The 11,850-nt window shown below is 43.7% G+C and overlaps 1 protein-coding gene across 1 annotated transcript; it reads right to left on the bottom strand.

The window, feature by feature from the left end:
• Positions 1–8,364: 8,364 nt before the first annotated feature.
• Positions 8,365–9,537, bottom strand: HRG_02013 (uncharacterized protein; the record flags this gene model as incomplete). The annotated part of the gene is made up of 4 exons (XM_044860484.1): positions 8,365–8,586; positions 8,734–8,796; positions 9,139–9,297; positions 9,505–9,537. The coding sequence occupies 4 exons, from the start codon at positions 9,535–9,537 to the stop codon at positions 8,365–8,367; spliced, it is 477 nt and encodes a 158-aa protein (XP_044724117.1).
• Positions 9,538–11,850: the final 2,313 nt, after the last annotated feature.

Here is an 11,850-nt window from a genome sequence, read left to right as displayed (position 1 = left end):
TCCGATACTTACTATCGAGTAGAGGCTAACGGTTCTATCGATAGCGAATAAGACGAATAAATCGAACTAGAGTTTAGCTTCCCTCTTCGTAAGCCTATTTAAATTACCTTAATGTTCTCCTAGTGTTCTCCTCTAGGCTCGTTACGATATACTAGATAGCGCGAGCGGAGGAGCTATAATAAAATCACCGGGAGGAAGGATATATAGCTTTAATTGCTTAGGCAAAGATAGCAAGCTCCTAGGCAAAGGCATAAGAGGCAGCGTGCTTATAAATTTCGGAGGAGCAAGCGACCGGCCGTAGAAAAGTATTAAATTTAAATATCTTTACTAGCCCTTAGAATAGGAGTGATCCCTTAATGCCTCCTCTATAAAACATTAATTCTATAAGCTAGCATTAACATTCTCGGTTAACTTTATATAAGACTTATCGGCGAACTGCCTTATATTGACCGATTCCTGCTATATATGCCGATAGTTTAATACGTTGTCGCCTATAAATGCCCACTGCTGCCTTTCTAGCACGAGTCCTAATCTAAGAGTTAGTCGACTCGGCCGTGAGCATGCTACGGCGAGCCGTTCGTAGCGATAGAGCTTCCGGGGCTTTTACGCGGTTGCACGTAGTAATAGTATATTTAATAATAAATCGAGGCGCCTTACTAATGCGCTTGTCTAAGGTTAACTGCTTTTTTGCACTCTCTAGTATAAGTGTGATAAGTGATTGCCGCTGCCTTCCCCTAGGATAGAGTGTAGTACGCTAGAAAGCTAACACTTTATACTCGGCTCGCCGCTGCTATTAGAACTATAATCGTCGGTAGTAAGCTCATCGCCATCCGTAGTTTAGGATCCGATCGCTGCTTCGTTCGTAGAGGTGAGTAAAGCATATCTAGACGCCTAGACACTCTCTATAATATAAAGGTTAGGGCTAGAGGAGCTAATAGTCTTATACGAGCTATTCTCCGAGGTGCTTATTTAGAACATAGCTTTTAGGCGACGAGTAGAAATCCTACGTAAATATAGGTATTTTGGTCGATAAGAGTGCTTTGCTAAGTAAAAGGTTTATATAAATAGTTAGTAGGATATTAGGAAACCCTCCGATTCTTAGCTCGGTATATCTTAGAGCTCTATTAGGTGCACTACGTAATATATATAAGTAGTTTGCCCCCGACGCACCTTTACGTTACGCTTCTAAGTATAGAAGGATTACTAGTAAGTAAATAGATCGATTTAAGCTAAATATATTACGTTTGGTCCGAACTTCGGCGCTTAAGATTAAAGGAAGTAGGTCGTAAAGGTACGGCGGTAAAATTAAAGTAGCTCTAGTTTACTACCCTTAAGCATCCGGTGCTCTATCGACCGTTTAGTTCCGGGCCTTGCCGCTAAAGACGGTGTTATCGTTCTCTCTATCTGTCTTTTCTAGTGTCGTTTAACCCTGCCATCCAGAGATGCTACTAGCGTAGCTAAAACCACTAGACAAAGTCCGCACTGTCCTCTAAATTAGTGTTTAAACTAGCCGGTTATAGAATATAGCAGAAGTATTAGAGATCCTAGGAATACTAATCCGCTAATGGCTGCGAGCTATAGTAAACCACGATTCGTCGACGGCTGTTCTGGCTGAGGCTGATAAGACTGCCTACGTCTAAAGCGGCGAAAATGCTCTATTCCTCTCTAAATAACCGCGACCATAATCGCGGTGCTTAAATAAGAAACTATTAGTGCAGCCTAACAGTACTCGATGCGAGATTAACTCGGGCGCTAGACGATCGCCCTAATAAAGGGGAGATAGAAGACTAATATAAGTCCGAAAATAACGATCTTCGCCTTAATAGAGGAATCGAGCTCGACGGAGTAAGAAAAACAGGCGTGTATTAGGGAATCAATAACTTAGATAAGCTATAAGCTATTAGTATAAACTTATAAGGAGTTTCTAAATCGGGAAATACCTCGACGATATCGACGCATAACACGGTCGCCCCTTTCTAAGCCGTGAAGAAGGGATAGGCAAGGGTATTAGATAGAACTGCATTCCTTATAGTGCTAAACAGAGCGGCAAAGACTAGTCCGGCGCCTAAGAAGAGACAGGTAGTAGAGATCGACGCCTAAGTTCGCCTCCGAGAGGCTTCTTATAACTTAACTCTAATCGTCCACTATTTTTTTTATGCAAATTTTTTTCTTTAGCTTACCGGGTATAGCCTAATAGCGCATATTAGTATAGAAAATACTGCGCTATACCTTACACTTTAGTCTTTAGGGCTATAGTGTAAGGCGTACAATCAGCCGAAGGCTGCGAGTCTAGCTACTAGTTAAGCAGTCACCGAACAATTAGTTTAATCCGGTCTAAAAGTCACGGTAGGATAGATCCGTCACGATTATGTCTCCGGTAATGCTCTGCGACTTATAAACTATAATAGCGTAGTATACGATCAGGGGAAACTGCGTACGAGGGCAGAGCGTGGGCCCGACGAGGAAGTCCCTATCTACCGGCCGAATCGGGACAATCTTCCTGCCATTTACGGTGGTTAGGAATACCGGCCCCGGGTACTTATTAAACTCTATTATGATCACGTAGGGAGGGTCTTAAATAGGGTTAGCTCTAAGCGCCTAGGCGATATCGTATACTATAACGTTACCACGTGCGTCGTTATAGAAGCCGACTAGCTGCTAAAGGTTAGACGTTAGCATTAGACGGGCGCTAATGCATACGGGAATCTATTTCGCAAGGTTGCCTGCCTTATCGTTAGGAGCAGCAGCAGCGCCAGAGCCAACGATCTTAGCTATTACCTAGGATAATAGGCCGGCCTAGGCGGTCGGTAGTAGTTATATTTATTTACCCTATCTTTCGTAGCGTATACTTATAGGGAATTAACGAACCTGGCAAGCTCCTAATTATCTAGCTTCGCCTACATACGGCTAGAGAGGAGCTTCTAGGACTCCTAGGATAGATAGTGCAGTCGCCTCGGTAGATACCTTCTCTAGCAGCCTCCGAACCTTAAAAGTTGCCTAGCTAAGATATTGTATGCGTTAGTAATATAGTTTCCCCTATACGGCGTCCTAAACGATGGTCGCGCTAGATAGTAGCGATCTTAACCCTCGCCCCGGCTATAGAAGGGCTATCTTACGAGTCCTTCCCTATCGGATAGGTCGTTCGCTATACGGGAGGTAAGGGAGCTATTGTTCGGAAGAGCCCTAAGCTTCGTTGGGTTAGCGATAATAGCGTCTCTAGCTATATACGCGGTTGGCTAATCGAGGATTTAAATAACATCCTCGCTATATAACATTGCCGTACCCTCTCCGACCGTCCGACGATATAGGCTAGGTTCTAGATATATTATTTAGAGGCGATAGACTAGCATCTTCTTCTCTTCTCTTTAGAGTAGGACGAACTATTATTTAAGGAAGGGCCGATAGTAAGGTTCTTTAATATTTAGATCGTATACCTAGATCTAGAACGCTTTACTTAGTTAGCGGTAAATGTCTTATAGTATAGGAGACGGAGCCGATATAAGAGTTATGCTAGTTATAGCAGTCTAGGTAGTTCTTAGTATTACTAGTAGATTTTCGTTTATATACGAAGTCGCCGTCGGTTTCTTCTCGCTATAGCGGGCATAGATAATAGAAGTTAAATAATCTTAAACTTATAAATAAGTAGACCTAGAACTTATTTTATTATAAAAGACGTAACGAGGTATTACGTAAATAAAGTTCCTATATAAAGTAAAATAGAATAACTTAGGAGCTGCTCTATAACTTAGGGGCTGCTAGATAATTAGGCTCTACTTTTTAAGCAGCGTTATCTAGTTACGCCTTATTTTATATTCGACTATATAAAATCTAAACTAATTAGATCTAGAAAAACTTATAATCCCTATCTAGATTAAACCCTTATATTAGGAAAACTTATCCGATTAATATTAAGTTAGCCTATAGCTAAACTATATCGTTAGCTATATTACCTATAGCGTATATAAGGGATTTACCGGTAATCTACCGGATCCTATAACCCGCCGGACTTATACTACGTTACGCGACCGATATTACGGGGAGAGCGAACCTAGATTAAAAGCTTAGAAGCTTAAATTATTATCTCTTTATTAAATCGGAAAAGCTATATAGTAGTCGAGTCGGTAGTATAAGCATGCTAGTAAATACGGGGCCTAGGGTAGGGCCGCGCGGCCCCTCGTCGTCGCCGACTAGAAGCAGAATCGTAAAATATAAGCTACTTAATAGGATAGTAAAAGAGTTAAATAAAAGCAGCCGATATATAATAAGAGCGATAAGAAAGGAAATAGGTAAAATTAAATACGCGAGACTACTAGGAAATAAAAATATTAATAGTAGTTAAGAAGAAGTAGCGATAATTAAGAAGGTTTAGGAGCTACTAAATAAGTATTATATAGAATTCTAAGGATTAAAAGAGATACTTAAAGAGCAAAATAAGATTATCTATAAGTAGTAAGAGATAATCTAAAAATAGAAAGAAGAAATAGAAAAGTAAGGAACTATTAGCCGAGAGCTTAGTATTTATCTAGAAGATATAAAGTAGTAGATAAATAACTAACTTAAGTAGGTCTAAAAGTAACTTAAAGCTATTGTTGCTAGCGTAGCGGTTACCCTACTTAAAACGTTCGCTAAGGTTACGCGATTATCGCCGTCGCTATAATAGAGCATTACCCTATCGCTCTCGCCTAGTAATACTATAGAACCTACCGCGAATAAGTTTTTCTATATAATTAATATATCCTAAGTAAAGGAATAAGATAGAGGCTAAGTATAGATAAGCTCGATTTAGTAAGCTATTAAAAATAAGGTTAGAATAAAGGAAGGTTAGGTAAACTAAAAGTATATAATAGTTATAAGGAACTCTCGAAATATAAAGTAAGTTAAGGTTATTTATAGAGATAAAATCGAGCTATAACGAATTAAGGAAGCTATATAGAAAACGGCGGTAACTAGAGCTCGAGTAATAAAAGATTAGCTTTACTTAGTTAAAGTCGATAATATTAATTATACCGCGATCCTTAATAGAGAAGGCAATATCCTATAAGGTACGGCTAAGGCTCTTAATATCGAAAATAATATCTTAATCGGTAAGATTACCTAGCTAAGTAATAAAGAAAGGAGTAAAGTATATAGGTCTATAATAGTCTATATAACGAAAAAGAACGATATAAAGAAGCTTTTAAATAGTAAGTACTTCGATCTAGCTAGAGAGTTAGCGTATATTAATCCCTTTAAACCCTATAAGGGACCGATATAGTGCTTTAACTATTAATATATAGGCTATAAAGCCTTTAAGTATAGTAAGCCTTAGGTATATAGAAGGTATACTAGTGCGGGTTATTACTATAGGGAGTATTATATAATAGAGCCTAGATATATCTTATATAGCGGACTATATAAGTCGTTTAGCCGGAACTACTATATATAAAATATCTACTTTAATATATAAGATACTAAGTATTCTATAGCTTAATATACGAAAACGGGAACTAGTATAGTAGAGTTTAATAAACGATAAGGACCTTAAGGATTATAAAGTACTAGCGGTCTTTAAACTATACGCTAGGATAATCGATAGCTAGGTAGTAATAAGCCCTAGGATATATAGTAACTAGATAAGAATATTACTAATATATATAAGCGACGGCCCTTAGCCGATCTATAGTATACTTTAGGTATAAGATAACGTCGAAGTAGTATAGATACTAATACTATTAGCGGATCTTATAGTAGTAGTGCTTTAACTACTAAAGAGGAGCGTCTTAGTAGTATTAGTTTACGTAAAAGGGCAAAGTATAAAAGCGCTAAAAAGCACTACTAGGCTATTATATAACTTAATTTAAAGATTCTATTAAGGCTTTAGTATATATATAGATATAGTATTAGCTAGAGACTTTAACTCTTATAACCTACTCTAAGAAGGAGATAATATTTCGGTTTAGAGATAAGGAGAAGTAGGGCTGATTATTAATCTAATAAACCAGTATAGCCTTAAGAGCTTACTCTTAAGGGGCATAAAAACATAGCAACGTAAGGATTAAGAGAGCACTATTAATTTAGTATTAATATCGTTAGAGTTAATAGATAAAGTAGTAATATATACTATCTATCCGACCGATTATAGCTTAGACTATAAAGCTATTTAGACGACGTTTAATATTACGATGCCTAAGGGAAGGGCGAGGCTAAGACTCCTATTTAAGAATGCCCCTTAGAATCTTATATAAGCCTAGGTAAAAGATAATCTACGACTCTTACCTTAGGCTATCGACGTTTAAACCTAGATAGATTAACTAATATAGATCGTCCTAAAGGCTATCTATAAACTAACGCCTTAGGCATAGCCGTTACTATATATAAAACGTTAGTAGACTAAGGATCTTATATAACTTCGGCGGATATATACGTTCTAGCGAAACTAAGCGAGAACGCAACGACGAGGAGGCTAACCGCGACTAGAACTTAAATAGCGGGCTAAAGAAGCGGTAAAAGAGTTCTACGATACTATTCGATACTAGAGGAAGATATATTAGGATAACTTCCTCTCTAACGATGCTAATATCTAGAAGGCAACTAAATATCTTAAAGCCGGTAAGAGCACTACGGGCGATAAGGTGCTACCTTTAAGGAAAGGGGATAGATCGACGACCGAGGATAAAGTAAACTAGGTAGACGAGCTACTTATTACCTTCTTTCTACCCTTGCCTACGAGAATCGAGGATAAGGGGGTGCGACTATAGTAGAAAGCGGTGCCTATGCCCGGACTAATATTAGGAGAGATCGAGGAAAAGGTTATAGTAGCGAAACTATAGAAAGCACTTAAAGAAGATAAGCTTCTAATAGCGGTATAAAGATAACTCTAGCTAGTAATAAAGGATCGGATATTTACTCTCTTCGATATATCTCTCTAAGATAGCGTTATACCTCGCTAATAGAAAAGCGCGAAAATTATCCTACTAAAGAAGCTATATAAAGACGACTATACGCTAGCTAAGGTATAGCGACTAATCTTACTTTTATCGACGTTTAGTAAGATACTTAAAGCGGTCGTAGCCGAGCGTATCTTATATACTATAGAGACCTATAGTCTTCTACCTACGAACTACTTTAGAGTAAGAAAGCGACGATCTACTAAGCAAGCGCTATTACTACTATAGGAATAAGTTTATAAGGCTTAGCGTAACTAAAAGGTACTTAGCCTAATTAGTTTTAACGTTAAGGGCGCCTATAATAGAGTTTATAAGGATAGACTGCTCGAGAGGATAAAAGCGAGAGGGATACTAGCCGAACTAGTAAGATAGATAGATGCGTTTTATTCTAGGCGAATAGCCTCGTTAGTAGTTAATAGGTATATGTCGGAATAACGGGAGCTGCCTTAAGCAAGCCTTCCTTAAGGGTCACCGCTATCACCGATCTTTTGCCTTATATAGTTCTAACTTCTAGGTTACGGCGTAAAAAGCTATTAATCTAGTTCTTACCGAGAGGTTAAAGATCCCCTCTTATAATAATAATCTAGGTTATAAAGACCTTTAATTATTAATGTAACGGTGGTAGCCCTAACGCGCCTTAGATAATAACCTAATCGCGAAGGTGCTTTTCTTAATCCTTTAAAAGCCTTTATAATTAGGTAAAAGCTTCTTTTCTCGAAAGGTAGCCGCGTAATCGATCTTAGAGCGTTGCGCGTGGAATTCCATACTGTGCGACAGCTTAGTATTGCGATAGCCCGTTTTTAACAGCCAATATAGCTAACTAGAGCGTTTCTTCCGTATATTTAGCTTTTCTAGCTATTTAATAGGCTAGGGATGGCTTTTCCCGAAAAATCGATTAAATTACGCGAGAAAACGCGGTTATAAAAAAAAGCTTTGCATTAATATAGGTAGGAAATAGGGGGCCGGAAAGTACGGGGGGCCGGGAAGTAGGGGCTAACTTAACTTCTTAGTAGAGAAGATTAGCATGGCCCCTATACTAAGGATAACACGCTTAATTAAAGAGAAGCTACCGAATTTTTTTTATAAACATTTATCGAAATACGTACTAAATGCACCTTTATATATATATCTAATAATGCTACCTTTTTAGCATATAATGCCTCGTTGTGCACGCGCATCTATCTAAAACTATAGCTTATTGCTAACCAGCTTATATTATATTAATAGATTGCTCGACTTTATATAGCATTAGTCAACCCACGAAAAATAGCCCCCGAGACAAGAGTTAGCAGCTGGCAATAAGGACGACGGTGGCAAAGGGCGGCAGCGTTAGCTCGTTGCCCCGCACGGTTTCCGTCCGATAGGGCTTATGGCCCGAGGCGAGGTCGCAGATTTGCGCCTGGCCCTGGTCGAAGCCCGCGACGGTGAGCCTATGGCTCTAGGCCGTCTTATTAATGAGCAGTAGCTTTCTCCGGCCGTCGACGGTGCGGTATGCCTGGGCGTAGTAGGCCTTGTCGTCGGCGACGGCGGTGGCGAGGAGGCTGTCGCCGGCCTGGAAGTTTTGCTGGAGCATCTCGAGAACGCGGAAGCGCGCGTTGGGCTCGCCGGTCCGGTAGTCGACTATGGACACGGACTCGAACTGGCCCGGGTATCCGTGGAGCTAGCTCTCGGCGATAGCGTCGATGCCTATGGCCGAGGCCTTGGCGAAGACGTAGGCGAAGACGGCGGCGCTCTAGGTCTAGTACGCGTCCGAGATAACGTAGCCGGGCACGACCGAGATGGCCGCCTTCTAGAGGATGGTGCCGACCTCGCCGAAGCCGATGCGTATGTCCGGGTTTAGGCGCGCGCGCACCTCGTTGATCTTGCCGACCTAGGCGATAAAGGCGTCTATCTGCTCGAAGCTCGACGTCGCCTACTTCTGCTCGTCGGTGTCCTTTGGGTCAGGCCAGCCGTAGTGGTAGTAGCTAAGCTAGTCGAGGGCGGTGCCGGGTACGTGGCGAGCTGGGTCCATAAAGGCCTCGACCTACTCGATCGTCTCGTTGATAAGGCCGCCGCCGATAAACTTTATCTGCGGCGCGACCTCGCGAACGGCGGCCGTTACGGCGTCGTAGAACTAGTTATAGTACTCTAGTATAAAGCGGTGCTCGAGCTCGGGCTCGTTAAGCACCTCCTATAGCTCGATGGGCTAGTGGTGGCTAGAGTGGTGGTAGACGCCGCACTCGTCGGTGAAGCCGCCGTTGACGTACCAGTCGACGACACGCCGGTAGTAGTCGGCGGCCTCCTTTATAGTAGCATCGCGGAGCTTGGTGCCGCTGTTGTACGTAAAGTCGATCTTGTTGACGTCGGCGGGATATATGTTCTTGCCGCCGGCCTATATCCAGTCGGGGGTGGTGCTGAAGCTAACGCTGTGCACCTTGCCGGGCGTGCTCTTTAGGTAGTCGCCCAGCAGCTGGTCGGCGTAGGTAAAGTTCTAGCTGGTGGTGCAACTTGTTTCTGTTATTTTCGGCGGCTCGAGCGCGAGGACGGACAGCTTCGGATAGGGGTACTAGGCGAGGAACCTAGTATAGTCGGAGCCGACCTTTTGCAGCGACTTAAAGGCCTTGTCGGGCATGCTCGTGTTAGAGAGTAGCTCTAAGTTAACGATAAATAGGAGCGTTAGCGTCGACCTAGACTCGGCCTTTTATTCGTCCTACTCGATGCGGACGCTGTCGCTAGCGTTGGAGGCCGGGGGTACGGCAGTATTGGCAGACACGGCAGTCGAAGCCGCCGGTGCTAAAAGAGGAGAGCCGCTAACGAGGCTAAACGGCATCAAGTTAGCGGCGATAAGAGCGTGACGAAGCCTTATAAGCGATATAATAGAGGACTTGCTCGTTGCGGCGAGATCACTAGCAGATAAGGTCGCCGTGCAGCGCAGACGGCACTATATATACCTGCATCGACTTTTCTATTAACTACCTGACCTAAGGAGGGGCCTATGATGGGCCACGGCCTTGACGTATCTCGGCTAGCGTGAGGTATTTCTGCGTAGGATGCTATTATCGTGCAGGGTTCGGCGGCAATCTGCTAAGTTGGCCGCACGCTACCTAAATATGCTATGTAGGCCGGGCCCTTTATATTGCATTGATGGCGTCGGAAGCGGGCATTAATAGATAGGTCTACGGAGTAGTAGACGGAGTTAGATCGGCGTTTAGGGTACCCCGCCCTGTCCGAGGTCGATCTGATTGTAGTAAAAACTATGCTTTCTTAGTTTACCTAGTTGTTTGAATATGAATAGAACTGGGATAGCTCGTACGGAAGTCTGGAGTGCTCCGGGCCCCTCGAGCAAAGACGGCGTAAGCGCTGCAGCGGACATGGCTTGTCTAGAATTTTAAATAGCGACGAGCATGCGGCCGGGCGATAAGGTAACGTTCTATGGTCGAGCCGAGGGGAAGAGACGGTGGCATTTAATGCGGAATACGAGACGCGAAACTCGTAGTAATAAGATGCGGGATAGCACGGCCGGTCGAGTAGGTTAGGCCGGCTGGAGTCGGAGAGAGTGGGGCTCGCACGGCAACCTCTCTAGGCCCCGTTGCGCATCACACCCTGTCCGTCACTATATAACGAAACTGGCAGCTCTTCGCACCCGCGCGGGAGACTGCGGCAAGCACCTGGTTGACAGCCGGCTGGCGGCAGTCTCATAGCCCCCGATTCGCACGCGCGCAGAAGCCTGCTAAGTGACGGCCGAAGCGCCGGGGGGGTAAAACGACCGGAGGAGAGCATACGCAGTAGTAGAGCGGGCGCGGCCTGGGCTCTAATGTTAGCCGGGGCATGACGCTGCCTCGGGACGCTTTCGGGGGCCTCGGGCGGCATGCTCCAGCGCTTGACGCCCCGACTTGGGGCGCCGGTGCCCTATGTGCCTACCAACAGGCCGCCTAGCAAACACCGCCGTCGGGGAGCCAGCGCTCCCTGTAGCGCAGCAGCGGGGTGCCGGCGCCGCGGCTTAGCCCTAGGGCGCGCTTGGCCGCATGGAGCAGTGCGGCCGCGCGTTGGGACGTATGGATGCGAATCCTCTGCCAGGCCCGTGCCATACTCGTACATAATACGATCTGGTGGTGCTAAGAGCTGCCCCTCTACTTACCCTCCTCCTATGCTTGCTCGATCCCTAGCACGACTTTCTATTAACTATTTACGAGTACTGGTGTTGCATCTATCTCTACTATTGCTAATATGCCAGAACATAGCACTGTGCAGCAGCGCCGACCAAGTCTTGTAAGACGGCGACGAATAAGGCACGGCCTTTATAAAGGTCGGCGCTGCTTACCGCCTGGCACTCCCCGCCTATGTACTATAAGATGCAATGTTATGTCTTGGGCGTAAAGGCATACGACGCGCAGCGGTCGGTCTTGGTAGTAACTACGTAAGGCTTTTGGGCACACGAATTTAATGTAGTCTTGGTATGTGTTGGGTTGTTATTTGTAGTGTGGTTTAATTAGCAGATTAAGGGTGGGAATAAACCGATGGTCGACTTAGGGCCTTAGGCGCTACTTACGGTAAAGCGGCAGGAGCTTAGGAAAACGACCAAGAAATTCTAGATGTCGGGATTCGGATCGCGTATAGCTTCTAAATAATTGAGGAAAATGGGTAGGGGTCAATGAGAAGGAGCCAGAGTGGCAGCCCAGGTCCTTTTATGCCTATAGCAGAGCAGCTGCAAAGTTGCGGCTATGTAAGGATTAGAAACAGAAGATTGGCAACATCCCTTTTAATTCTAGGTACTTTTATTACTTCGTGGCTTGACACACCCTTAAAGCTATATAATTGCAGCGCTGTTTCCTAGCTAATAATTGCCCTCCTAAACTAAATATTACCTTCCCACGACCGTTGACTAGGGTGCCATAACCTATAGTGACTATAAAAATACAATACCCGGCTAATACGTCTTGATCGC

The sequence above is a fragment of the Hirsutella rhossiliensis genome (assembly GCF_020360975.1).
Source record: "Hirsutella rhossiliensis strain HR02 chromosome Unknown scaffold00002, whole genome shotgun sequence".
Taxonomy (NCBI): Eukaryota; Fungi; Ascomycota; class Sordariomycetes; order Hypocreales; family Ophiocordycipitaceae; genus Hirsutella; species Hirsutella rhossiliensis.
This window is presented reverse-complemented; position numbering and strand designations above follow the sequence as displayed.